Source organism: Syngnathus scovelli, chromosome 17 (assembly GCF_024217435.2).
Source record: "Syngnathus scovelli strain Florida chromosome 17, RoL_Ssco_1.2, whole genome shotgun sequence".
NCBI lineage: Eukaryota > Metazoa > Chordata > Actinopteri > Syngnathiformes > Syngnathidae > Syngnathus > Syngnathus scovelli.
In genome coordinates this window covers 5,525,868-5,552,848 of record NC_090863.1, presented here as the reverse complement: position 1 = coordinate 5,552,848, position 26,981 = coordinate 5,525,868, and the positions used below count along the sequence as shown (strand labels likewise).

The following is a 26,981-nucleotide window of genomic DNA, read 5'->3' as shown; positions in this document are numbered from 1 at the left end:
CAGCCTGACATAATGTTGCCTTTTTTTTCCTCCGGGTTTCGAAATGTACATCGCAAACCGAAGAACGGCCGTCCAGTCCGGTTCAGTAAAATCTATATTCTGTTACACAAATTAGTTTTGAAGCGTGCTTCAGAGTGACCATTCATAAAAAGGCTTCTTCTCCTTCAGCCTGGTAACGGAGACGTACGTAATCATGAGCCAAATCTGTTCCTACGGGCTTGTGCAAGTCAGAGAGACACAAGGGATGACAGACTGAGTGATTCTCTCCGTTTTAGCAGCGACCAACGAGGCGGGATCTTCATTAAGCCTTTAAACCCTGCAGAGTCCTTGAAGTCATCACGTCAGCGGTCCGCCTCCTCGGAGAAAGCCCGAGGTAAAAAACGGAAGGACGCTTTTAGAGTCATCGAAGCGCCGTTGTCTTTTCTGAACACGTCTACGAGGAATAGAGACATTATTAGCCGACTCGCAACTTAATTAATACGAGCAAGACGGCAAAGCGTTGCGAGCTATCCAATTACCACGCCGCGCTATTATATTTCCATGTTGCCATTTGCCCATATTGATATTGTGTTCATTTGAATTTTAATTACGTCGAACGTCTTAAGGAGACCTATTAGGCGCATTCATCACACGCGGCCAAATGCGAGTGCGGGCTGCTCGAGGCAATAAAGCAGAGGCTTAATATTTGCAAACGCGCATCACAGCAACACTGCAATATGGCTGCCGCGGAAATAGGTTTGGAGGATACCAAATCGCGGTGCAATAAAAAAAAAAAAGATATCTATTCAAATGGATGGAACATTCAGGTAAAAGCAATGTAGCCGTTATCATCGAGGTCTGATCAGATAGCATTTTATGAGCGTCCTGTCACAAACTATTTCCTCTTACCAAGTAGTGTAAAGTACATCGGAACACTCGTCCGTCAAGCAGCTATAAACAAACGTGGCATGCTTTGACACAATGAATTGCAACTGGATAATTTCTACTTGTTCACCATTGATCATTCGTTATGTTTGTGTAAACAAAAGACCAAAAAAAGTGCAATTTACAAGCTAACGATTCCAGTTTGATAGGGTGAGCAGGATGCAAACGGCAACAAAGTGCCCCAGACGAGATTGTTTGCAAATCCGAGTTGACTAATGAACCTAAATAATTCAGCGCGCCGCCTTGGCTTGGTAAAGAACTCGAGGTCCCGGGCCTCTTGGGAAACTTGATGCCAATGTGCGCTAGGGCTCACTATGCCATTTCCTTTTCAAACACACACACACATTGTGTTTTGGAAGAGAGCCATCCAGGCAGCGGACAGCTTCATTACTTGCTGAGTAAAAGAGTGACCTGGACACTATTCAAACGAAATCCACCAGAAATTGAGATTTTAGCCTTTATACTTTTGTGATTTATTTGGTGTGCGTTAACATTTTTCTGATGTGAAATGCTTCCAAAACTGTATCTCAACAAAGCACCAGATAGCGCCCATTTTCTCTTCCGGATCGCAGGAATGTAAACAGGAAGTGCACAAGTGAGTAGTACGAGTGTGCGCAAATGATCTTGCGTCGCTCCGGCAGGCACATAAATAGCCGAGCCGCAAGCCAATTATCCTCCGCGGCGCAGCGAAAACACGTGGTGTTTGAAAACACGTGCACGATGACAGGTTAAGCTCATACGTGCTAAACCGATGACTGTTTTGGTCATTTACCGGCTTCGACCGTTTACGAACATTAGGCTGTTTCGAGTCAAACCTATGTACAGTAATCGCTTACTTAAAGAGTGCTATTGCGAGAGACGCCTAGCCTCGGATTGCTTTGCTCCAATAACGAGCCGATTCTGTCTGGGTCTGTACCAGGACCACAAAGCAGTTGACGAAATGATGCTGGATTGAGGGGGCCCAAATTCCTCAGACTTGGATTTCGTGGCAGAACTTTTGAGTCGACTGAGGTTGGATGCCTTTCTCACCATAATTGGCGTCAAGTATGCGAAGTTGGAACAGTACCGAAAGCATGCGCCAGTTGAATGGGTCTTCGCGTGACCTGAATTTGAGTTCTGTCTTTACACCTGAGTTCTAATAATGCAGTCGGGGTGCGAGGCACTACAAGAGGCTCCCTGTGCGGGCCCGCTCTGAGCGGATCACTCGTCATCCTGCCAAAGAGGACAGCGGCTCTTTGATCCGAGGCGGCCCCGCTGTACATGCACATGTTTGGGTGTTTGGACAGAGCAAAAATGAGCTCCCTCCTCTGGTCGCACGGCAAAAGCTTGACCTGACCCTTCCGCGTTGAAGGTCAACCTGTCCTTTGGCGAGGCCTGATGTGTCCAATTTTATGCATCAAGCAAAGTTGGGGTGGGCACAATGCTTTTATTGAACCACATAGCTATCACACAATAGATACTACACTTCCTGTATCAAAAGGTCTGCGCAGACAAGGAAGCCTTCAGTGAGGCCGAGGACTACAGTGGCGGCAGCTGCGCCAGAGAGTCGGCCAGAAAGTCAGATGAGGCTGTCTGTCTCCACAATCGGGCCTGAACCAAGCCAGCTCAACATGTGGAAGAATGGCATGACTGCCGACGCCCCCCCCCCCCCCCCACACACACACACACGCCCCCTCTCTGCACTTCCTACGCAGTAAACGTGCTTGACATTCTCAAGAAGCCGGCGTACATTCCGCACGTGCTTTTGACGGCGCAACATGTGAAAGAGCGCGGCAGATGTCACGGTGGGGGTGGTGGCGGGCATCGAGCGACGGTCCCGGTTCAGACGAGACGCCCCGTCTGAGGCACCTATCCAAGTGCTATTCGGTGTCCCTCTGTGCTAGGCTGAATGAGCATTAAGGCCTTGTGCGCACGGCACCGTCGCCTTGGTTGGAGCTGAGGGAAAGGGAAGGGGAGGGGTTGCTTAAGTGAGTTACTCAGGTGACCGAGGTTAAGCCATCTCACATGGGACGTGGCGGCGTCGCCCTCAGAACTTGTTTTTTTTTTTCCCCAGCAGAGCGAGAACAGGAGCGCATGTGGCCATTGACAATGTCACGTTTGAGGACCGCCGGTTCAGAAAAGGGACCTCGAGAGCTTTGCATCGTTACACGAGTAGACCCTCCCCATCATGTCTCAGCGTTCCCCTTTTCACATCCCAAAGCAACAGCGTTGCATTGGAAAGGCTTTCCGAGCCGCGCCACAGCACGTTAACCCGGCTTGGCAGGAAGTTGTGACAGTTGCGCCGCTGCAGGCCGGGGGTACAGGCAGGCCCGGCGTAGCATCTCAATGACCACACAGTCCACAGAAGGAGTTTTAGAGTGTCCCGGCCACGCTGCTCCCCGGCTCTGCTCTCCATCCGACCACAAAGGCATTCAGCCTTTTCACGGGGGGGGGACCATAATGGGGCGAAAAGCTGGAACAGGGCCCCCGTGTCGGAGCGCCATAAGTTGTGGCGGCGGCTTTGTGGTGATGTCATGCGTGGCCATGGGAGCGCAGTGTGCGGCTGCGGTCTGACAAAAGGCGCCCGAGGCCCGGAAGAAGCAACACAAACAACAATAACGACAAGAGATATTTCAAAGAGGCCCGATTTGCTGCGAGTTCAACTGCAAAACTTTGCCCAGCTATTCTGCTTGGATTTGAAGGGACGCTCGCAACAAGCCAGCCTAGCACGAGGACCGGACAGCACAAGGATGCAACAGTCCAGTTCACGGGCTTGGGAACCACCAAGGAGCGTCAAACAACAGCCAAAAATAACGGTTTTGTAGACTTACCGTTGACAGCAGTTGCACACATTTAACACTGGTTTGAATAATTATGAAACATAAACCTATAAATCAAACATTGATATGTTAAATAGGACAGACATTCAACGAACAGATTGAGTGCTTGTAACTTTAGTAATTAGGTGTATTGCGCCAATGTATTCTGGCAACCTAAAAAGGAACTTTTTTTTTTTTTACCATACACTATACATATTTACAGTTGGCCTTTCACCTTTACCTTTCATCTGTCAACATGGGAAAGATGGTAGCATCGTCAAGGCTCGCAACAACATTCAACAAATGAAAATTAACATACCTGCGTAGAAGCGCAGCAGGGAGCCCATTTCTGTGTTAAGGCCTTCCTCTTGAACTCTCCAAGGGTCCTTAAATCCAAGCTTAAAGAGAAAGTCAGTCTGGATCTGCAGGGGCCTCTCATCTGGGCTAAGCCTCCTGACTGCTTCGCCGTGCAGCTGAACATACAGCGTGGGGCTGGACTCCTCTGAGGAGCCTCCTCCGTGGCCAGGGGTCAGGGCCGATTTGCCGGCGTTGCGGCCCGGGTCCTGGATGTCAGGCGTGTTACCCGCTGAGCTGTCTCTGGAAAAGGAGCCTGCACTGCTGCTCGTGGGCAGGCCGTCGGCCATGTCACTAAGGCAGACGTTGCTGCGCTGCTTGTAGCCGACACCGTTGGAGATGGGATCCAGGCCGGCGCCGGATGTGGGGCAATCCAGCTCCAACTCATCCGAAGAGCTGCCGTACATGTCAAGGCCCTCCGTGGCGCTGTCGAACGACGGGCTGAGGATGGACGCGTCCGTGCCGAGGATCATGTCGTCGCTCAGGGAGTCCCTGTGCTCGCTGAGCCGGGCCCCGGAGCTCAGGTCGTCGAAAGCGCTGCTTTCCACATCGGAGCCAGAATTGAGGCCGTAGCTGTCGGTCCCATTCCTGTGCTCTGAGTCGTCGTCGTTAGGGGTATCCATATTGGAGTTCAAGTTCAAGTCTGACAGGGACCCTGTAATGTTGTCTTGGGACTCTGACTCAGGGCTGAAAAGTTTTCCATCCTGTTGCCTCTCATCTGCATTGGTCATAAGCAGCAGTCTCATCTTGTCACCAGGGCGCCCCCCTAAATCGGACGCTTGCAGGCCAGGCAAGTGGTCATATTCGATACCGGGGTCTTCGTTGACCTTGCACAGATTGTAGTTATACTCGTACTCGACGCTGCAATTGCCGTTTTGGTCCATCTTGGGGTTGTCTTTGCTTAAAATGCGCATGACAGAGGTGGACTTGCCGCAGAGTTTGCTGAGGCGGCTCGCAACCTCGCCGGCAGTGGTGTCCGCGGTGCAGAGGACCGGCCTGGGAGACGCGGACGTCAATCTGTCGTAGACGTGGATGGCGCCTCGGTGGAGGTCCGCTCTCACCCACTCGCGGTCAGCGGGCTGCAGCTGCATGTTTTGCCGGTGCCTGAGCAGCGTCTTGCGGTCCAGACTCCGGGTGTGCAGAGAAGCAGACGACAGGGCCGAGCTCATTTTGGAACCACCGCAGCCGGCCGTGACAGCCGAGGAGGAGGAGGCGGCGGCGGAGTTGCAGGACGCGGCTGTGGCAGCGCTGAGGTTCCGCTTTAAGCGCCTGCGTTTTAGCAGCAGGGAGCCGGTGTTACCGGATAAGCCTCGACCGTTCAACGCCGCAATTCGGCTCGCATGGGGAACACCGTTGCCGTTCTTTGCGTCTATGGGGGAGGGAGCTAGATGTCCGCCGCCGTCCGTTGGAGTCCGCCGGCTGCTGGACACTCCGCTGGGCTTCTTCGTTAACTTGCATCCATCGTCAGCTGCAGCCTGCACACTCTCCATCGTTGCCAGTGAGAAGTCCCCCGCTCGGAATAAATAAAGGTGCGCACTTGGTTCGGCCGAGCGCGTCTACATTTGAAAGCCCGAGTACGTTCCCACCGTGGTGAATACCCGCCAAACGGGCGGCGGCGTCGGTCACTTGTTCCACTAGTAGTCATTCACTCCTCGCCTTTTCTTTCCCCTGTCGCCGTCTCCTCCGTCGCTCCGAGGGAACATTTTACCGATTCAAGTCGATGGAAAAGAGGAGGCAGGGCGCGCAGGGACATTTCAGGGCGGAGACGTGACTGCGCGTCCCGCTTGGACCAAAATACTCTGCTCGAATATGCAATGAACGTCGGCCGACCTCCTACGCAAATACCGCCTGATGTATATTCATGAGGAGGAGTCAAGATGGCGTTGCCACACAACAACAAGGCGGTGCATCCTGGGATGTGTGTTGTACCGGCTCGCGCCCCTCATTGAACAGGGCTGGGAGGAAAAGCTTGAGAACTACATCTCCCATTTTCTCAGCTCTGGGTCATGTCAGGCGGCTAAGGAAGGCAAAGCTTCCCTGGATGTTAACCGTTGGTTTAGCTTAGTTCCGTGGAGCGACGTATTTTCTCAACGACTTAAGTGACGTTAAACAAACGACGGTCCTACTGTGGTACCCGCTGATAAAGTTGTCAAATCCGCAGCGAAAAAAAAGCTTAGTGGCGTTTCTGCCAAGTGTCCAAGCGGATAAAGTTGCCACCGGGACGCCATTTCACGTGAGCGGCTTCTGTCGATATAAAGGCGTTTCCCGCCCTCTGGAGGACTAAACGCGAATTTATATTGGTATTCGCGGGCCACAGCGACCCCACAGGTGAGGAGGGCCTACTGAAAACAGCATTTTTAAAAAAAACTAATTTGAAATTAGAGGTCATGGAAAGTTGTGGCAAACAATAATGAGATACGGCTACTGTTCAACCAATGTTTGAGGAAAAGAAGAATGCTTGGAATAACACAAAAATAGTGTATGATTTGCAAAAATCGAACATTTCCATTTAGCAAGCAATATGAAGATGTAAAATGACGTGGCAGGCTTTGGCAGGCCCCCAAGATGTGACTTCATATTTGTGAGTTTGTCTACAGTGGTGTAGACTCTAGTGGATAATCGCTCCCGATAATCTTTAATAATTGGGGGATTGCTCACTTTGATTGCAAGGGATGAAAAACGGCCCCGTTGTCATACCTGCTAAAAAACGGAAGCTATGGCGGAATTGGTTATCGCCACAATAAAAAACATACAGTAGAAATGCATTCAGAAATGGGATTTTAATTTGCAGTATGTATCTTTTACATGGCATTCTGTATTCCAAAAGGGTTGGCCGAGGGTGAGGGGGTGGAATAACACTTTGAAATTTACTGAGCGTCTTCAATTTCCATATGAGAAGGAAAAAGTTATTGCGGAGTTCATTTTCCTTCCTTTTTTCATTTTTAATATCAGTGAGGCTAGTAGACCGGCGAAACTCTTTTACAAAGTGAACTGACCTGTGCTCCAAATGAATACAACACCCATGCAAACCACACAGCTTGAAATTAATCTCCAAGGGAGAAGACATACTATATTTCCCACACCTGACATACAATTCACATCTTAATTCAATGTATTACAGAAAAAAAAAACATGAAGTGCCCACAAAGCTTTAGTGGCAGTGCAAATGACTTGAATGAGGAAGTTTAAAAATCAGTCCATTAAAATGCACTTATTGTCCAGAATTGTGGCTATGTTCAATTTGTACTGAGGCAGATATCGAATTGGCTCAGTGGAGATGACAGCAGGAAACTTCATCCTGGCACACTACGCTGTAGAAAATAATAATGCATAAACTGCATAAGCACTGTTTTAAAAATAAAAAATAAAAGACAGTGGCATATTGTTCAACCCTTTGTGAGCAAAGGCTATTGCTTGTAAAAAGAAAGCATACAATAAAATGCAGGTTATGAGGGATAAATACTAATATTAAAAAAAAAAAAACAAGACAAAAAAACACTGCATTTAGTCTTGCTCTTGGTATTATTTCAAAATACTTCCACCCAAAGACCAGCAACATCTACATTTAAGCCTCGGTCTCCCCCCAAAAATATTTTTAAAAAATGAAATATAAAACATATGCACATCGGTCAGATGCATTATTTTTTTCTCTCTTACATAAAATGTACACAATTCTGACACGAGTGAATGAAATATAATTTGTGACTTGATCAATATAAACAAAATGTACATTTGGAGAGAGCAACCCCCCCCCGGATTCACAGTTAGCGACTTGGATGACAACATTGTCGGTACAGTACAGGACATGGGAAGAACAGAACTGTAGAGGACGCTATAGCGTTGCAACCAAATCAAATACTGTATTGCACATAGTGACATGACTTTCTCCCCGCCAATGCGGTGGAAGATGGATGACTCCCCCTTGTGGCAACGCTGCATCCTCCTGCACAGTTCAGGAGCATGGTGGGGGGGGTGGGGGGGGCATCATCATCAAGATGAAGCATTGTGACAAGTCTGCCGGTGACTAATGTTCTATCTCCGCCTGAAGCCAGTAAACGGACAGCTGAGCGCCTACCTGAGAGCTCAGCGTGGCGAGGTTTCAGTGAGCTAATTCCACAAAACGGGTTGGCTGAAGTGACGGACGTGCTACTACAGCGGGTGGTGGCCTAACTGGTTGGTGTCGTACCGACGGGGTTGTCTAGAAGGGGAGGGGGGGGGGGCAAAAAGGCATTGAGAAGACCTTATCAAAGAAAACGGGCACCGTTTGACTGTCCAGCACTTAAGGTTCTACCCCTGCAGCACTGCTTGACGCAGCGATGGTCAACTATGGTCGGTGAAACCTGTAAGGGAAAAAAAGGGAAACATTTCAGAATATTTTGACGCTAAGCAAGTGTATCTCCAAGCAGTGCATGCAGATAGAGACTTGGACGCATTTAGTTAAGCGGCAACTTACCTGGTTAAATGACGACTCGACTCGTGGACTTCCATCTCGTTGCTCTTGAAGTCGTTGAGCTCTTTTCGTATAGCTGCCTGCACATTTAAAAACACAACTGAGCGTTAAAACACACAACAAAGTGAAATGCCAACTTTTTTTTCCTGATTTTGTGGCAAACCCCCTGAAAATACGAAATAACATCCAAGCGTGAAAAAATATCTGAAAAATAGATGCACTGCAAGAAATCTTTCAGCAGGGGGCACTGTGATGCAACGATACTATTATCTGATTACTTCAACATCTCCTAAAAATGTGACTGATATGATGCAGTTTTAATATACATTAAATATTTTAAATGCGTGTCTATTTTGGGTCACATCAAGAAAAAAATCATCACATTTCAAAGCAAAAGAATAACATTATTATCTCTTACTAACAGCCAAGTTCCTGAAAGAGGAAGGGGAAAATATTAAAAATGCGCCTTTGATGTTGGGAGCGGGAAGGAAGACAGACATGTCTACAGCTCGCCGTCCCCAGGCGCCCCTTGTCCAATTCCTCCTTTACGTAAGCCGAGCTATTGCGTAATCAAAACAGTCAGTGAGTTCTACGAGTGGTCCTCAGGTGTGATCTTGCGTGCTCAAAAGGCTCACGAGCCAAGCAAAAAGGGCTTCGGGGGCCTTTGACTCCCAGGAGTGTTAAGTTTGAAATAACACTGTCAAATTCCGCCACGACGTCAGCGAGGAGTGGCCTAAAAGTCTATTCATTTTCTATGAAATATTTATAATAGCAATAAAATGCATAATAGGAGGACTGGCCTTGTCAGCCGCGGTGAGTCGGGACCAGGGTTTATCCGCCCGCCGGTCGTAGTCCTGGGCGTCTGAGACCTCCACGTAGTCGCTGAATCGGATGAGGATTTTGGCCTGTCTGAGCTCCTCCACGGTGGGCCTCTGGCTCAGCTACAACAACAAAAACAGCAGTGTTGAAAAATGTGCCGCCTTCACCAGATGTTGAGACATTTGCTCCATCAGGCATGAAATTACTTACCTGCACAGAGTACCGAGAATCCATTTGAAGGTGGGCATTTTTTTCTTTTTTTAAGTTAAGTGACTATTTGAAGTGTTTGAGAAACTAAACGTCTTTCTGTTTGCTGCAAAAAACGATTTGGCCTTTTCTGAACCACCACTAGATGGCACCAAAATCCAGTCTAATAGAAAAGTAGTCATTTGGTGCCCGCTTGCTGAATCCATAGGTAATTAAAAACTATTTCATTCTTATTTTTATGTCATTACAATCAATTAAATAAAACTGCTCTGTTGATAGTAATGTGAAATTAAACTTTGCTGAAGTCTTTTGAGGGAAATTTGCCCAGAATAATCTGAATTGAAAACCAAATTGGAGGAGCTTGATATTGAAATTGCCGCAGTATTAACAAGATATACAGCAGATGTAGGATTTTTTTTATTTGTCAAGAGGGGAACGCCTGTAGGGGTGCAGGAAGTGTTGCTTAATTGAAAGTGACAGGAACACGCTCAACGGGGTTCAAAGGTTTGGCGGCCGACATGCTGCCGGGGCCAAGGGCAACAAGGACGCGGATCTCCCCGGGAACACAAAACAATGCGATTTCTTGTTCTGCTGAGTTCGCTCACCTTTCGAGTCAGCCGTCGCTTGATCTCCCGCTTCTCCTCGATTTCCTCCTGCTCGTTGCGTGCTGCGGAGAAGGAGGAGCGTTACTGCAGTTGTGCAATTACTAACGAGGGGTGCAAACAGGCATTCCGCCTAATGTGGCCAATTAGAGAGCAACCCGATACGAAATCCAATATGCTTGTGTAACCTCAAATAGCTTTCATCATTAGCTCTTTAATAGCATTAGCGATGCGCGTCGGGGGAGCGTGATTGCTTTGTTCTCCCAAGTTTTCCCTTTGGTGCGCGCTCATGATTGCATGATTAGCCAATTGGATCAAAATAGAAATCCCTCCTTATTAATATGGATGCATGTGTTATAAAGTGGCCAAGATTGTCATCTTGTGATGTTAGCGTGTTAGCATTTTCCCCCCCAAGTCTTCTGAGTACTAACTACATGCAAAGACTCCGCCTTAGCATGTCTGATATTAACATATGCTCTCTGGATAAATCTTATCCATTCTTTTTAACATCATGTAATGTACTTTTTGGTACTCAAGTTGCTCCCTTGCTTTCCATCGTACTCCTACAGGCCATGACGTGAAATCCTCACTAGCATGTAAACAAAGCGCTCCTCCGTTTTTGATTTAACCTTGCACGCTTGCGAGCAATGGAGGAGGCCGTGCTCATAAATTCTTTGACTTTTTTTCCCCCCCGATGTCGTCTCGTCTGCGGAGCCTCCGGGTGGAGCGGGAAGTGTTGGTAAATCACACTTTGATGTGAAAGTCACAGAGTACCCCGGCAACATGGCTGCGAATCTCTGATACAGCCGAGCTAAGTAAGAGTCTGCCCAGCTCGACTTCCTCGGGGAAGCCCGCTCCACTGCCGCAACCAAATTAACGGTTAGCGTTCCAAATGTTTCCATCTATGTAAACATTCCACAAAACTGTCGGTGTGTGTTGACGTGCAAAAAGTCAAAATACTCACGTTTGAGGATATTCCTCTGCTCCAGCTCTTCTGCCGTCGGTCTCTGACTCAAGCGCCTGGTAAAAAAAAAAAAAAAAAAAAAATTAAATACACAAATCATCCATGGTTAGCAGAGTAATTGACATGTAAATGCTCTAAGAAACACAATACAGAATTTCTGAAGAGGATTAAAATAAAAAAATCTAGTTGACGGCAATGGACGGCACTTTTACAAGCTGCCTTGAAACAGGTCTCTAAAAATAAAAAACGATGTGCTCTAATGATGATCAAGTCTGCTCAACCTGGCAATGAAAAGACGACCTTACAGGGCACAACGCTGCCAAAGAAACGGAAAGCGAGAGGATGATATATATATTTTTTTTTTGGAAGCATGACAAGAAAGCGGGCAGGCCTTCTGGGAACATGCACCGTGTTCCAATCACAGAAGGAACGGCTGATTCGTGCGGATGATAATATTCCCTTCCTCGCTCGCAACCATATTGCCGACTTCTCCTATCGTTCGTAAATTGCTGCATTCGAGGTGGCGCTGCGACGTGGAGCAATCGGGTAGAGATGCTTTGCGGTGATTCGTGGTGATGCGCGAGCTACGGCGAGAAGACGAGCCTGAGGGGGGGGGGCGTGCCGCCAAAATTAGGTCAGCACCATTTTAAGAGCCTCATTTCAGTGAGATAAAGAATTTATCCTTGGTGGATTTTAAAATGGAAACATGAAAGAAGCGTTTGAATAAGAAAGCGCGGTGCTCATATTTCCTTCAGCTCGGAATTGGAAGTCTTGTCAGCTCAAATTAAGACAGAATGCTCATTTTGGCAGATGGGAAGAGTGAGTGCCGTTTCCAAAATCTTGCCCTTGTTGACTTATGAGCAGTATTGGGATGTGCAGTCACGCTTGAAATAAAAAGCTTGATGCCATACAATATGAATTATGATTATTATAATTTGTCATTTGTCCTGATTTGGTGACACTATGTGTACTTAAGCAACAATCGAACCATCACGACCCTGTGATGTGCCCCCAGCCCATTCTAGTAAAAAAAATGGGAACAAGTTAGGGGATAAAACAAAAATTCTGTTTGCGCCGCCATAAATAAAATATTCTGTTAGCCCTTCAGTCTGAAGTTGGCTGGTTCTCAAGAGCTTCTCTGTTTTATTTCATTCTTTACAATCCCGCAGTAACTCAGAAGTCTTGCACTTCTCACAATTCGGAGAGAAATAATCGATTTTTACTTTTAATTAGGGACATGGTCCTGAATTACAATACTTGGCCAACGCAAGCAGCCGCTAAGATAGCTAGCTTACCTCGTGAGTTTGGTGCCAATCTGCTGCCTGGACTCCAGCCGCTCCTCATCCGTCTGCACTGGCAGAATGTTCTTCTCCTCCAGCTCCCTCTTGGACGGACGGTTGCTCAGCTTGATAGCCAGCGAGTCTTTGCGGAGTACTTTCTGAGCCAGCGTGCCTGAAATTCAACGGCAGGTGTGAATAGAAATTGAGGAAGCGCTGGAGGTATAAAATAAAAAAAAAAAAAAAAAAAAAAAAGCTTACCACTACAGCACTAAATAATGGATGGGTAAATAACAGAAGGGGCACAAGAATGTTTTTAATATTTTACCAAAGTCCCAAAAGTGCTTAAGTGAAACTCCAGAACACATGAGGTCTTGTAAAACTGTCTTCCGCTTCATTAGCATATTAAACCACTCCTGCTTTCAATGCACAATCTCAACTCACTTGTAAATATGGAGTCGTCGTCCTCATCGTAGTCATCGTCGTCCACGTCATCCTCATCCTTGTACATGCTAGGCAGATCTTCGTAGTCGGACTCGCTGGGCATGTTTTCCTTGTCGTCTTCGTAGTCAACGATCACCGACGGCACATCCCGTCTGTCCTGAGGAGCGCACTGTAGCAAAGAGCTAGGACAGAAAGCAAAATGATATATTTTTTTTAAGAAATTACGGCTCACTTTGTTCTGGCCTATATCAAATGAAAAAAGGGGCCACATATAGCCCACGGGCCGCATGTTTCCTCTCCCTTGAGTTCCATGCATTTCTGATACGTTCTCGTTCCTTCCCATCGGTTTCATCCGGTGACCCGACGCCGTTACATAACCGTTTCCCCTCTTTCAGACTAATTGTACGCAGTGCCATGAGCATTTTCCATCCTTACAAGCCCTCTCAAATGGCTTTTGGCGACAACAAGACGGCAGCCGTGGAGCTTACGTAAGATCCAATCAGATTTCATGTGGCTTTCTGCAAACAGGAAGGTAGTAAGGAGCTCTTGCAAAGGAGCAGCTGATCGCGTTATGTCAGGCCGACTTGATGCCGGGGACGCCTACGCTGCGCGCGAGCTTGTGCCCACACAACCGCAAACACACACACACACACCGAGTTCAAATCAATCTAACCATGCTGTGCTGTGTTCAGTCGAATTTTGGAGCGGCCTCGTCGCGGCGTATTTGATATTGACGGGCAACCTGACGTACACACACATCTGATAAACTACATGCATGTTATGACTAAAATTGTATTTATGCTCAAATTAGAAGCATTTCAAGTAGTAAAGGAATATTATTACCGTATTTTCCGGACTAGAAGGCGCACCTAAAACCTAAAATTTTCTCAAAAGCCGACAGCGCACCTTATAGTCCGGTGCGCCTTATATATGGACCAAATTCCTAAATTTAAAGTGGCCCGAAGGCATGGTGTCATGAAATCAATCATAAGTGACCCGCTAAAGACTATGAATCATAAATCAAAAAGACTATGGATCATTAATTTGTGATTATAAAGTAATTTGTTGCGTCTGAAGTTGAAATAAAAAAGATAAAATGGAGAATGATTTGATATAGATTAAAAATCTGACATGATGCATTAATGGTGCGCCTTATATAAGGACAAAGTTTTAAAATGGGCCATTCATTGAAGGTGCGCCTTATAGTCCGGTGCGCCTTATAGTCCTGAAAATACGGTAAATCTTGATTTACACTGTATGGGGATGTACAAAATTGAATATCCTCAGATTGGAATCAAGCCAGGTCAACTAAATGCTTGGAAATATTTGGATAATCAATGATTACTCCCTTGTTGTCTTTGCTGTCCTGAGACTTGAGTCATTTATATGCACTTAAGGCGCAACATTTCGGTCCGGGTATCCCAAATCTAAATGGGAAGTGGGCCCTTGGACTTGCGGTGTAAATCCAGCCAAGCTAACCAGCACAAGACGCATGGGAATAAATGCCAAACGCTGATCCATAATCCCGCCCTGCTTCTGCTTCACTATCGGCTTTACTGACCCCGACGTCGGGGGCGACTTACCTCTCAAACCTCTGCATGGACAGCGCCAGCGTTTTGTTGAGCTCCTCGATGATGCGGCTCGGCCCGTGCAAGCTGCCGTACTGCAGCTGCAGAGGGTGACCGTGGTTCTGGTGGAGAGCCGACAGCGCGGCCAACTGCGAGGGCAGCAGGCTGCCGTGATGGCCCGGCATCACCTGGGCAGGCCCGCATTTTTGGGACACACCGCCAAGGGGGTTGGGGGAGGGAGACGGGGAAGTGGCGCAGTCCAGTCCCCCCGGAGGCACGCAAATCATGACTTTCTTGGGTGGGAGGGGCGGCGAGTGCTTTGCCCCGGGCATGCAGGGTAACTTCATTGGCTGGCAAGAATCTGGAGAGGAATCATAACGCGACGTTATTCAGACAAACAAACAAAGCTCATGGAGCTCAGACGCGCCCTGATGGAATTAGGTCAGCCTAATACCACTTTGCGCTGACTGACAGATTGACGACGGGAGGATTGAATAAAAGTACGGCAATATTCAGAACATTGGCTGACCTGTGCAATGGTTTGGGATGCGAGCAAAAGGCTTGGGAGGGAGAGCCGGCGGCTGTTTGTGGTACAGCGGCGGCTTGGCGGGGTTGTCCTGAAGGTCGCCTGCGTAGCTGACAGACTTCTTGGGGGCTAGGAGCATGGACGACTTGATGGGGGGCTCCTGAGCGCAGACTCCACCGTCCATGGAGGAGCGAAATTCACCTGTTGCTGAGCGGATGGAGGGAGGGGCAATCAGTAAAAAAATAAACGAATGAAGTAAAAAAATTACAAAGAAGCAACAATCTGCATGAAGCTCCCTGCCTGCCCTCGAGTGCTTTTAAATAAGCATATAAGCCCCGCCCCCCCCCCCAAAATGTATAATGAAAGATTCTATCAGCAGATAGCCTGCGTGAGTTTTGAAGAGTGCACTTCAGATTGCTGATTAATGAAGAATTCAAAGAACAGCCAGTAGCTGGCGAGTTTTTATCTGACAGGCATAATTTGAAAGGAAAAAAAATCCGTGCCATTATGATGATGATGATGTGGTATGAAGCGGCTCACCTTTTTCAAAGATCTCCTTCAGCACTCCCCTCTTGATCAGCTCATCTCGAGTCTGGCGCATGGACATCTTCCTCTCCAGTGCTGGGTGAGCAGGAAAGGGGAGGAGATTTATTCATTTGCTGTAACCTCACAGCACCTAAATTTGATAATCTGATCTTCTACAAACTTGAATGTCCAACTTTCCAATGTTTCAATACTACTAGCTGTTCCCCCCCCAAAAAAAAGAAAAAAAAAAAAAGAAAAATTGCATTCATTTACAGTCTGCACACGGTCGAGCAGAACATCTCCCGCTCTATCATCGCTATCTAGTCCGGCTTGATTAACGCACAAGAGGAGGAAATTGAGTTGAACAACGCTGAATTGTGAACGCTTGATTAAGAGAGGCGATAAAAGCACAAAACCTAAAGAACAACATTTTTAGTCTTGCTGCATAATGCATAAAATGATCTATTTTTAGGCTTCCGAGCATGGAAGGGCCTAACATCGTCTGTCGGGAAGGCAAAGAATCACATTCCTTGTTTGAAAAATCTACGCCCGGCATGAAAACCAATTAAGAAAGTGGAATGAGGATGATCTGCAACACTCAAACGAATCCTCACTGTCCATTTACAGCATTTGTGGCCTCTAATTAACTCAGTCGGAGTCAGCGTGGATTAAAATAGCATACGATGCGTGGCGATTAAGACAACTGCAAAAACGCTCCAGACTTGATTTTTATCCGGTAAAACGATTCTTTCACATCAATAAGCGGGTAATTCATTATTTGGCCGAATGTTTAAATATGCTAACAATCAAATGGACAGGTATTTTTATTTTTTAAAGCACCTGTTGGACACGGCCATGCAAAGTATAAACCAGCAAGGGTGGAGCGAGGTCAAAACCTGTCAGAAAAGGACGGGATTATACTTCAGTTTCATCCAATATGAAAAGTAATGACGCAAAGCTTGACGTGACATAACGGCGAGGCGACCGGCAGGGATGGACGCTGTTACGCAACACCATTAAGTCAAACGCTTAATGAGGACGCATCTTTGACAGCCATTGTGTTTTTGGTTTTTTTTGCCAGATATATATCCAACCTGCACACTGGAGCTACTCTGCCCAAAAATAGATTCATGGGTAGAAAGCTTAAGCTCGCAATTGCGGGAGATTTCATCAGAAAGAGCCTAAGGAGCGCGAAAAGACATTCTCTGCAAATAATGACATATTGTGAAAACATCGCAATAAATTGCCTGGAGTCGCACGTTATTACAAAATTACTCATATTGGCCCATCTGAACTATGCGCGATCACCCCCCCTTTTTTTGTAACCCCCCCGCTGCGGATTACTTTGACTCGTTTTATTTCCACTGCGCAAATTGATTGAATGAATAGCGATGACGCCTACACGCTGGCATTTTGTGACAGTCCCGCAGCCTGCGGTGGCCTTTGTTTGACCCTGTGGATTATGCCGCATCCTTTTGTTTGTTGATTATGCAAGAAGCCTTTTATCATCAATAACTGGCATGGAACGATCGCTTTACGGTAATTGTATTATGACAGGTTTACCGTAAATGCATCCCTGCTTTTTTTCTTGTTACCATGTAGATTATTTCGATTATGCAATAATTTTTTGCATAATTATTATTTCGATTATTATCAATAATTGGCAATGAATGGTTATAAAAGACTAATTATACAACAAAATGCATTCAGGCATCATTGAGCCTTCCATGGACTTTTGATCACCGTATATTAAAATATAAAAATGATATATTATATTAAAAAAAAATGCATCATAAAGAAGAAATAAACAAGTCACTCTGGAGTATAAATCATATTTGGGGGGGAAAATTTATTTTACAAATTACAATTGTAAAGCTAAAGCCGACTGATGTGCTGAACAGCCGTCAGCGCTAAAGTAGAATGGTGCTAATCAAGAAAAAGCCTTAAAATAAAATTCTATTTTAGGACGCCCCTGTGTGGAGTTGGAAGGGGCCCCGAGTAGCCACTCAATCTGCGGCGCGAGATGAGAGGATTAGGCGCTCATCAGAGACTCGGCTCAGGGCATATTAAATCAGACTGGCATATCTGAGCGCTGCCCGTATTGATCTGCGAATGCTTCACTTCCACTGCAAAGTGACCCAGATAGTCGGAACACGTTCTACCAAAGCCCAGAGGCTCAACCGTGACTATTTATTTTTTTCAATTTTGTTGTTGTTCCTGAGACAATCCTCAAAGATCGAAAAAGAGGGTATTAAAACTTTCATGGGGATTTATCAATGAGAAGCTCGGGCATTAACGGAAAAAACATCAGAGGCTTGGCTAAAACTCATTGAGATGCGGACGGTTGGTCTTTCAATCTGGATTTGGGCCTCTCACACATACGCACAAACACACACAGAGACAGACAAAATAAAACTAAGCAACTCCATTTTGCCTCAATTGCATCAAGACTGCTGATCAATTCTCCACCGTTGCTGAATTCCTAATGACCCATTTATTTGTTGTTTGCTCTAGTACCCGATGACAGAACCAAGAAAAAAAAAGTATTGAAGCGATTGTGTATCCGTTTTCCTTTAACGAAGGTCAATATGGCGAACTTGCCGAGCGTCTCCGCGTTGACTGATTACATGCGGCAAATGTGCCATTTTCCATATTAACGGCGATCAATTCGGAACAGGGTTCAAAAGGTCCATCCGAGTCCATACGGCTTGCTGAATGAGATGAGCGGCGATGACCTCCTCCTCTTAATAGCGCCGCTTTCTGCCCTGTTTTGAAATCTCATTTTGGCTTCAAATCAAAATGCAGCTAAGAAAATGTAAAAGTACAATTAAGGCTAATGATTGTTCCATTATAAAACTTTTGAAATGAACAAATGGTGAGTTCGCCGACAGAAAAAGCAATGAAGTCACGGCGTCATAAAATGCTCGGAGCACTTAACGGCTGGCCGGCACCCACTCGATGTGACGCCATCCGACTCCTGCGGGGCTAGATTTGCTAGCTAGCCAGCCAGAGGACAGCGAGGTGAGCTGATGCAGATACTTGATTCATCCCCGAGGAAATGTGCTGACTTTTAATGGATTGCCACAATTTGCTTTGATGAAGCCATCAGTTTCCCTGATGATGAATGCGCTCCTTCAATGAGCTTCGGGAAGGCACTTATCGAGCATTCACACACCATTTCTGAGGAAACGGCAATTTGTTGTTTTGTTTTTTTTACTTTTCAACACAATTTTCCGCACCTCCCTCAATTTGCAGCAACGGTGCTGAGCTGAGCCTTCGAGCTGCATGTGAACTAAATTCTCTAGAAAAATAAAACGTTTCACTCAAAAGGTCAAAAGACGTAGAGAGACAAGGGAGGAACAATTCCCGTGACCCAGAATTGAAATATCCACATCCAGCTTGCATACTAGCGTTGTCAAAAATGGCTTATTTTGATGAAACATACCGGCCGAAGTCTGCTTGAACTTGTCGCTCTTCTTCTTCCTCCATTTCCAGGGTTTGAGGAGGCGTCCCAGCGTGGCCAGCCTGCTCCGACATCGGATGGGCGGCGTGTGGGCGGCGGAAACCAACGACTCGGATCGCATCACGGCCAGCCTCTCGACCTCCTCGGCTGCGAGGGAGCAAACAATAGACAGAAAGGTGAGGATAGTGCGATGTCGGTGCCAAAAGATGCAGCACTTAAGTCCGAGCGGGATGCATCTGGGCCAAGTCGCCTCCAGAATTCTCAAGTAACTGGATGAGCATCAAAAAAAGAAATAAATCCTGCATAACAGACTGCATTTAAAAAAGAAAAATGCAGTTACCCCTCAAATATTTATTCTAATAGAACACAACCATAAAATAGAAATAAAGAATATCCTAACATCCTAAAAGAATGTAATATTGCTGCTAATTTTTGGACTCATCAGTACGTCAGCCATACTCCAAAATGCCAAACATTATACGCTTCAAGTGTTTTACATAAATAGGCCAATAAACACTTTGCAAGCTAAACAGCGCATCAAGAAGAACTCTTGCTGAGCTTCATTCAATATTTACACGACGACACCCTTTGGAGTGCCGTGTTTGATTACGCTGCATCAAAAATGGTTTAGTTGCAAGCTATTGCAAAGTTGTAGAATCTGAACGTTTGAAACAGCTCCCTAAAGTAAACAGCGATCATATTGCCGTCTCACTCAACACTGGATTGATTACATTGGTCGGTCAGCGAAGCATTAGTAACCAACATGCTTTGTTTTCTACTTTTTTGCTCAATCAAATGGAATGACACAGTTGTCACGAGAAAGTACCGTATTTTCCGCACTATAAGACACACCTAAAAACCTCCAATTTTCTCAAAAGCCGACAGTGCGCCTTATAATCAGGTGCGCCTTATATATGGACCAATATTGAGCCACTACAGCAGGTGTGTCCAAAGTCCGGCCTGCGGGCCAAATATATATATACATCTTATGTATGGACAAAGTTTTGATATGGGCCATTCATTGTAGGAGCGCCTTATAATCCGGTGCGACTTATATATGGCCCGTTTTAAAATGGGCCATTCATTGAAGGTGCGCCTTATAATCCGGTGCGCCTTATAGTGCGGAAAATACGGTACATTTCCCTTTCTGTGGTGTTTCCATAAAATATAAAATGCTCTATCAAGCAAAACGGAAAACGCTGACATGACCTGGCTGCATCATGTGTGGACATGCACAGCGACCTCTAACCAAGTGTGAAATGCGCGTCAAGGTCAGCACATGGCTCGGCATGAACACCGCCGTTTGCCAATCCAACACAAACAAACGTATCACTTGAGAAGCTAGTCAGCCGCCACCGCCACCACCCCGAGGTGTTGTAGGACAAGACAACAGAGCATGCAACAGCGGCTCACAGCCCATTACTTGACTGCTCTGCTCCTTCACGACCGACGTCGGGAGACCAAACACCGACGCCTCGTCGGCTGATAAATAACAATGCAGATTGAATCCAGGCGGATTTCAAACAACTTCATTAAAAAGCTAGGAGTGAGATAGGATGGAATTTACACTGAGGAGCATCCATCATCCATCCAGTTTCAAATAAACACTGGGTTTTAAAAAAACAACATCATCGGCAGTGAGTTCATTGTGTGACAACAAACTGTCAAAAGAAGCTGTTGCTGGGGCAAAATGACAAAAATAGCGCTATAAAGACACTATGCCGATGTTTGATACATCGTGGTGATCCTTACGTTGCAGTTCTGAAGATAATCTCAGAATGAGTGCTGATGATCATTTTGGTAATGTCATGACATCATTGCAGCTTTTCTGTATGATCTTTTGACAAAAAGATTTTGGGGTGTCAAAGTATTTTTGTCAAAAGTCCAATATTCAAGAACTTATGATTCAGAATGTTGTTGTTTTTTTTTTTTTTAAATGAGAACACTTGTTCCCAGGTTGAGTTCTCCTCAAACGCTGAGAAATTTTGCTACAGAAAAAAAAGGTGTAAAATAGCTTAAATATGTACAAAATATGCAATTCAATTTAAAAAATATAAGAGATTAAATAAATTCCCTGAAAAAAAATTATGGTGGATAAACATAAAAGTATATGCAAAATTAAACACAGAAATGCATGAAAAAGTGCTTTTACTCATCCATAAAGAGCTAAAAATAAATGGCACGTTTTTGAAGGCAGGTGATGCTTTTGTGGCTGCCTCGGTATGTCCGCAACACCCAACAATGAATAATAAATGACATGAACGTAAACATTTGTTTGCATCCCAAGAGGCCTGATAGATGATGTCATGAGACTCAACTGGAAATAGCTCATAGGAGCCATCTCTATGTATATATTTTAATTTTATTTTTTTACTGTTTAGTAACAGGAAACATGCAGTATGAAGTTATAAAGCGCACGCATACATCGAGTGGACGCATGGAGCGATTAAGACGACGATGATGATGAAGATGGGGGAAAGTGTGTGTGTACTGTGAATCCTCCTGTCTGTAGGCGCCGCAGGGCCCCCCCGGGGTGCACGCACACGCCGCCGCCGGCCCACTCACCGTCCTGCGTGTTGTTCCCGCGGCTGCAGTTGCTGCAAATGTGCTTGATTTCCTTGCCGATATGACAGTGGATGGCGAAGGGCGTGTTATTGTTGTTGTTGTTGTGCGCATCGACGCCGTGCTGGCCTTTCTTTCCGCCCAGGGACATGATTTTAGCCAGGCTGAAGGCGTTTTTCTTGGGCTTCTCCGCGGCCAGGGCCACCGCTGAGGGGGCGGGCACCGCGTTGTGCCCGGCGAGCCACCAGGCGCCGTGCATGGCGGTGGGCGCTGGGTCCGCGCTCGGGTAGTGCGCCGTCTTGAACATCCTAGCTCCGGCCCTGCTTGAAGCAACGTGGAGCGCAAGTGCGACTTGACGGACGGCGTTGCAGCGCTGCAGTCTGCGGTGGAGCCTATTGTGGCTAATCCACCATCGGGGAGAGAAGCAGCGCGTCGCTCTGATTGGCTGAGCCGTGCGGGCCCTCTAATAGGCAAGTGCAAGCTTTTTATGCCCGGTCACGTGAACGACGCGCGCGCGCATGCGCATACAGACGTCCAAGCTTGCAGAGACGATAATTAGGCCAATCAAAAACAGTTCCTCGTTATCTCACTTTGTTAATTATTCAAAATACTGTCATCATTTTATAACGTGAGCGGAACACTGAATTGTTGCTGTTCACAAATGATAGGGACCAAGCCCCATCAAAATGGAAATCCGAAAATTATTGACATCAATTTTCAATCAGTATTCTACAAGGTCCTCATGTGAGCTACTGACCCAGTTCCATCATCACAACACACACCTGACCCACATGGCTACTAATAGATTTGACATTCATATTACCAATAATGGTATTAATATTACTTTTATGTTCCAACAACCAATACATCTATCTCTGGTGATGTGTCCATGCAAAGTTCTCTGGTCTTCATCGTACTTGTGTATGCCACGTTTCCATGCCACTCTAGTTGATCTCCAAATTATTGGACAGGGGGATGGTTTGACGATCAGAGTGCAAGCAATAGGGATTATCCACAATTGACCACGGAGGCCATGGACACTGCAATGCCTGACTTATTCATGAGTTGCAAAAAAGACAAACGACATGAATGTAATGCAGGCAGAGTAACAGACAAGCATCCGGGGAGTAGATTCATCCAAATCAAAGTCCAGAGAAGCAGCACTGGGAGCTTGGTCAGCACTTCAAATGGCTTAAGATCAAATGAAAGGCCCATTAAAGATTCCTGATAGGCCTTGGTGTTACTTTATCAGCAGTTGCGGGTAATTGTGTAATCGGTGTCAAACATTGGGAGGGATCAGACTCCCAAATTGGTTTGAACTGGCTTCCAATGTTGTGATGCAGGTTTTATTTGAAAAGAAAAAAAAAAGTTGTGAGTGGACAGCCTGTTAGCACAAATCTGCTGTTCCTTCTGTCCATATCGCTGTGTCCCTCCCTACCCATCTGTCATTCTCACCCTGCATTCATCCACACAATGTGCTGCTTTGCTGAATAAAATCAAATTTGGAGAAAAAAAAAGTAGTTCAGTACTTCAATTTAAAAACAACACATCACTGGGAAGCTACTTTTATATGATGTGGTCATTTTTGTTGTTGTTTTTATGCAGTTTAAAAGTGCCTGTGGTTGTGAATATCATTGAGTTGCTTCAAGATAAGGGCAAAACTAATGCAGTGGCACGTTCATCAGTTTCCGTTCATTCTATACAGTAGCCTTTACAATGCTGCCACCTAGCGGCCATATTAGTAACTTCAACAAACACTTAAATACTTTCCTTGAACTGTGTACATTCTTTACATCCATTCCGTGAATATTCCCATCCCACTGATATTTTAATAGAGTTTCTATTTCTTTTAAGTAATTTTTGGTAAGGTTACAAAAAAAGGGCCATTGTAGGGGAAAAAATGTAAAAAAAAAAAAAGGGTCTCTGAAGCTTTCAAACGTCATTAAGTCACATAATTCAAAGACATCTTAGCTATTTCTGTCCTTTATGTCCTTTACATACTACAGGTTTCCGGTCAAGTGTATATTTTTGTTCAATAATGATCTAGGGGGGTCAATTAGACCCAATTACGTTACAGAAAACTTGAATTCCGTATAGCCTTTGAATACTGAAAAAATTCTAATTTACCTGTTAAATGTTGAATCCGCTTACCGCATCCACGTCCAAGCAGATTTGCAACATCCATTGTGTGAATGTTTCCACTCCACTGCCGGTGCATTAAAAAAAATAAAAAAATTAGAAGACGGTAACCGAATGTAAACGGCTCCGTGCGTGCGTGATGATCACACAAGTTACGTCAGACGTTTTCCCATGGTTGAGATCTTTGCAGCCAGCCAATGTCCAAACATTTTGGATCACAGCTGCAATAATATCTGATTTTTACTGCGCCAAATAAAAAAAAACCGTCGTATTTAATATTTGGCAGCGTGTCTGCCGATTTAAACATATATTGCAAAGTCGTTTGACGGCAGCAACCACACATTCAACTTCAACGTTCACTTCCCTGCTGCTGTCTCCACTCCACTAGAGGGCAGTAGTACTCCTTCCATTTTATGCACAGACCGGTCCCCACTGTCGTTGCCTCACTTTTTTTTCCCCCCACAACAACCACAATCATACACATTCATTGATATACATTCACATCTGGCATTTGTGAGGTTTTTGTGCAAAACAAAATGATTATTTGGGGAATGATTACTTTTGTGTGTGTGTTTTACTGCAGAGATAACACTGAGTCACTGCTGAGTGCTGCATTGCAGCTTGGACTGAACTGACTTGGGAGTATTTTGTTGAAGGGACACTTACTCAGCAGAAATGCAGCAACAGTGAGAGCAGCACTGGGGACAGCAACAATAAATAAATGCCACTCAACATTTATCACACTCATTTAATGGATGCCTCTCTTTCTGTTCAAGACCGCGTGACTGATTACAATAACACTGCTTCATTTGTTTTATGTGCAAATAATTGCGTGGATGTGTGAACTTGCATAACTTGATTATAATCAAGATGTGTGATGTCCAATTCAGACTTTGACAAATAGATGCCACCCTCAAATAAATGTCTTCCTTTTTTTCCCCATCTGGACAAATTAATAATATCACAGTAGACTGTTAAAAATACAACTAAAACAAGTTGGAACAAGTGTAGAGTCTTATTACTCGTAAACAAGTTCCCGCCTCAGCAAACTCAGATTCACACACTTCATTTTTGTTCACACAAGGACGAACGGTGAATTATAATGACCCGTGGATCAATGGCGCCCACCACTACAGTATTCTCTCTGTCCTCACTTGCTTAAATATTGCATTGGCTTTCTTGCCTCTCTGTGCCCAATGAGCTGACACACACTTACTATAAATATCAGCCATAAGCATATTGTCATGCAGCTTCCTTTCTGCTTGCTTGCTGGTAAAACACACACACACACACACACAAAGGATTATTATTTCTCGGCTGGCTTGTGGGAAGCACATCACAGTCAGGAGCCGTTCCCATTTCCATCAAGTGTGCCACAGAAGAGCCGTTAAATGAGACTGAAAGGAGCACACAGTTCCATTCTTATTGAAATCGTATTTCTTTTTCTCTCCATAGTCTCGGATATTGCATTACTATTTTTACTCGTATTTTCCCCAGATTTATGTTTTATTCAGCACAAGAAGGCCCGCACGCAGCCGAGCGGGGAAGATGGATGTGTATTTTTTAAGATGCAAGACTTAAAACAGTCTGGACTGTCAGTTTATGTGCGTGTTTGAGGCTTAACTGGTCTTGCCGCCTCCTACCAGCAATCCTGTTGTGATGAACACGGCACAATGCTTGGCTAACTGAATTTAGCTTTCCTCTCTACCCCAATATTTTTTAGGTAATCTATTTTTTTCCATAACTCAAAACTGTTCTTGACATACTGTATCTGTAATATACACTGAAAGTTTTGCTCAATGTTGTTAGCGAAGCTAATGCTAATCTGGGCTTCCAACAAAACTCAATGCAGCTTTGCTTACCTTGTGGTTTGATTTATAATATACGTAGTTATACAATATTAGTTTTGACACTACTAATGAAAGCCTCCTCTTCTATTTCCATTCTAAATTGTTATCCACATATGTCTGAATCTTGTATTTATTTTGCCAAGCTCTTTTTAGGTAAAAATGAAAGTGTTATTCTTCCATCTAACAAATCCTCACACAAAGCTCATCCAAAAGCCACAACCTTGCCCACCAGCCTTTCAGTTTCCTTGGCGATAAGCAAGCTAAATTCTGCTCTACTTCTTCAGGTGGAAGTGAGTCAACAGTGCTGTTGTACACGTCGCCCCCGTAGCGTCCGCATGCTCCACGGGTTTGTTGTAGAGTCGAGAGAGATAACAAATGTACAATGTTAACCACAACAAGCTGCTCTCAATAGAACTCACACGCACAACGATGGTTGCTGTGTTTTGGACCTCAAGTGTCTGTTTGTGCAGGCCTTTTCTTTCTAAATAAAAAGGATTCATTCATCTGATTCACCCGAAAAAAGGTTTATTTACTCAACTGCAGATGAGGCGGCGATAAGCACATTCTATCTATCTATCTATCTATCTATCTATCTATCTATCTATCTATCTATCTATCTATCTATCTATCTATCTATCTATCTATCTTGGTCTTAACGACACATGACAGCACAATATGGATGTGGCATGTACAACAACACAGCTTAGTGACTGCCACACACACACACACACCACCCAAAATGTCACCATAGCAACGGGATGCGACCTGCCTTGTAAAACATAACGTATAAATAATAAGAGTGCATTGCAGGGTGCTGGTCAAAATCAAAAAGCAATGCATTTGTGTGTGTGCGTGTGTTTGACCACCAACAGCACAACATGGGGGCTAGTCCAGGACACGTTGACGCCTCTTCTCCTTACGTAATCGCGCTGGTAGTAATTACCAAGCATTAAAAAAGCTGCTATTCACTTCAGCATTTTGCTGTATGAGTCCACAAAGTTGCGTAACATCTCAGTCGCATCCGCCGCGGGGAATGGACGCAGCCCAAATGTAGCAGTAATACATCAGCGTATGTGGTTTGGGTTTGATCGTCAGCATGACGACATAACGTAAAAAAGGATGGTCCTACCTGTCCGCAGGTTGAAGGAGAAGCGGGCTTCGACCAAATAGGGGGTGTCTCTCCTGGAGCGCAATCTGCGGATCAGTCGGCGGTCAGTGCTGTCCGGTGTGGTCGCCATCAACCCGAGCCAGGGCCCGCCGATAATTGCTCGCCGACTGGGGCGAGCTTCACAGCTTCAACACAGTGGCGGCCACGCTGGGATGAAGATGTCGATGATGAAGAGGAGGAGGAGGAGGAGAGAGTTGGAGGAGAGCGAGCTGGAGAGAGAGAGAGAGAGAGAGAGAGAGAGAGAGAGAGAGAGAGAGAGAGAGAGAGAGAGAGAGAGAGAGAGAGAGAGAGAGAGAGAGAGAGAGATGGATGGGTGGATGGATGGATGGATGGATGGATGG

The 26,981-nt window shown here is 45.5% G+C and overlaps 2 protein-coding genes across 6 annotated transcripts in view; both read right to left on the bottom strand.

Moving 5' to 3' along the window:
* Positions 1–6,343, bottom strand: part of phlpp1 (PH domain and leucine rich repeat protein phosphatase 1) — a 28,649-nt gene extending 22,306 nt beyond the window's left edge. The window contains exon 1 of the mRNA XM_049746967.2: positions 4,042–6,343. Coding sequence (XP_049602924.1) covers positions 4,042–5,566 — 1,525 coding nt within the window. The 5' untranslated portion in view covers positions 5,567–6,343. The remainder of the gene's footprint in view (positions 1–4,041) is intronic.
* Positions 6,344–6,837: 494 nt separating this feature from the next.
* On the bottom strand, positions 6,838–26,823 carry LOC125984783 (phosphatase and actin regulator 1). Of its 5 annotated transcripts, XM_068653518.1 has the most exons (12): positions 21,487–23,288; positions 18,904–19,068; positions 15,474–15,554; positions 14,937–15,140; positions 14,423–14,768; positions 12,840–13,021; positions 12,414–12,570; positions 11,119–11,174; positions 10,158–10,219; positions 8,530–9,467; positions 8,152–8,416; positions 6,838–8,019 (listed from the first exon to the last, which is right to left on the bottom strand). In XM_068653518.1, the coding sequence occupies exons 1-10, from the start codon at positions 21,788–21,790 to the stop codon at positions 9,279–9,281; spliced, it is 1,746 nt and encodes a 581-aa protein (XP_068509619.1). In that variant the 5' UTR covers positions 21,791–23,288; the 3' UTR covers positions 6,838–8,019; positions 8,152–8,416; positions 8,530–9,278. The 5 variants fall into 5 exon arrangements, with proteins under 5 accessions (XP_068509619.1, XP_068509621.1, XP_068509622.1 ...); XM_068653520.1 differs by lacking the exon at positions 21,487–23,288 and adding an exon at positions 26,602–26,823 and having other exon boundaries at positions 6,838–8,416; XM_068653521.1 differs by lacking the exon at positions 21,487–23,288 and adding an exon at positions 23,611–24,357 and having other exon boundaries at positions 6,838–8,416.
* Between the last annotated feature and the right edge of the window lie 158 nt (positions 26,824–26,981).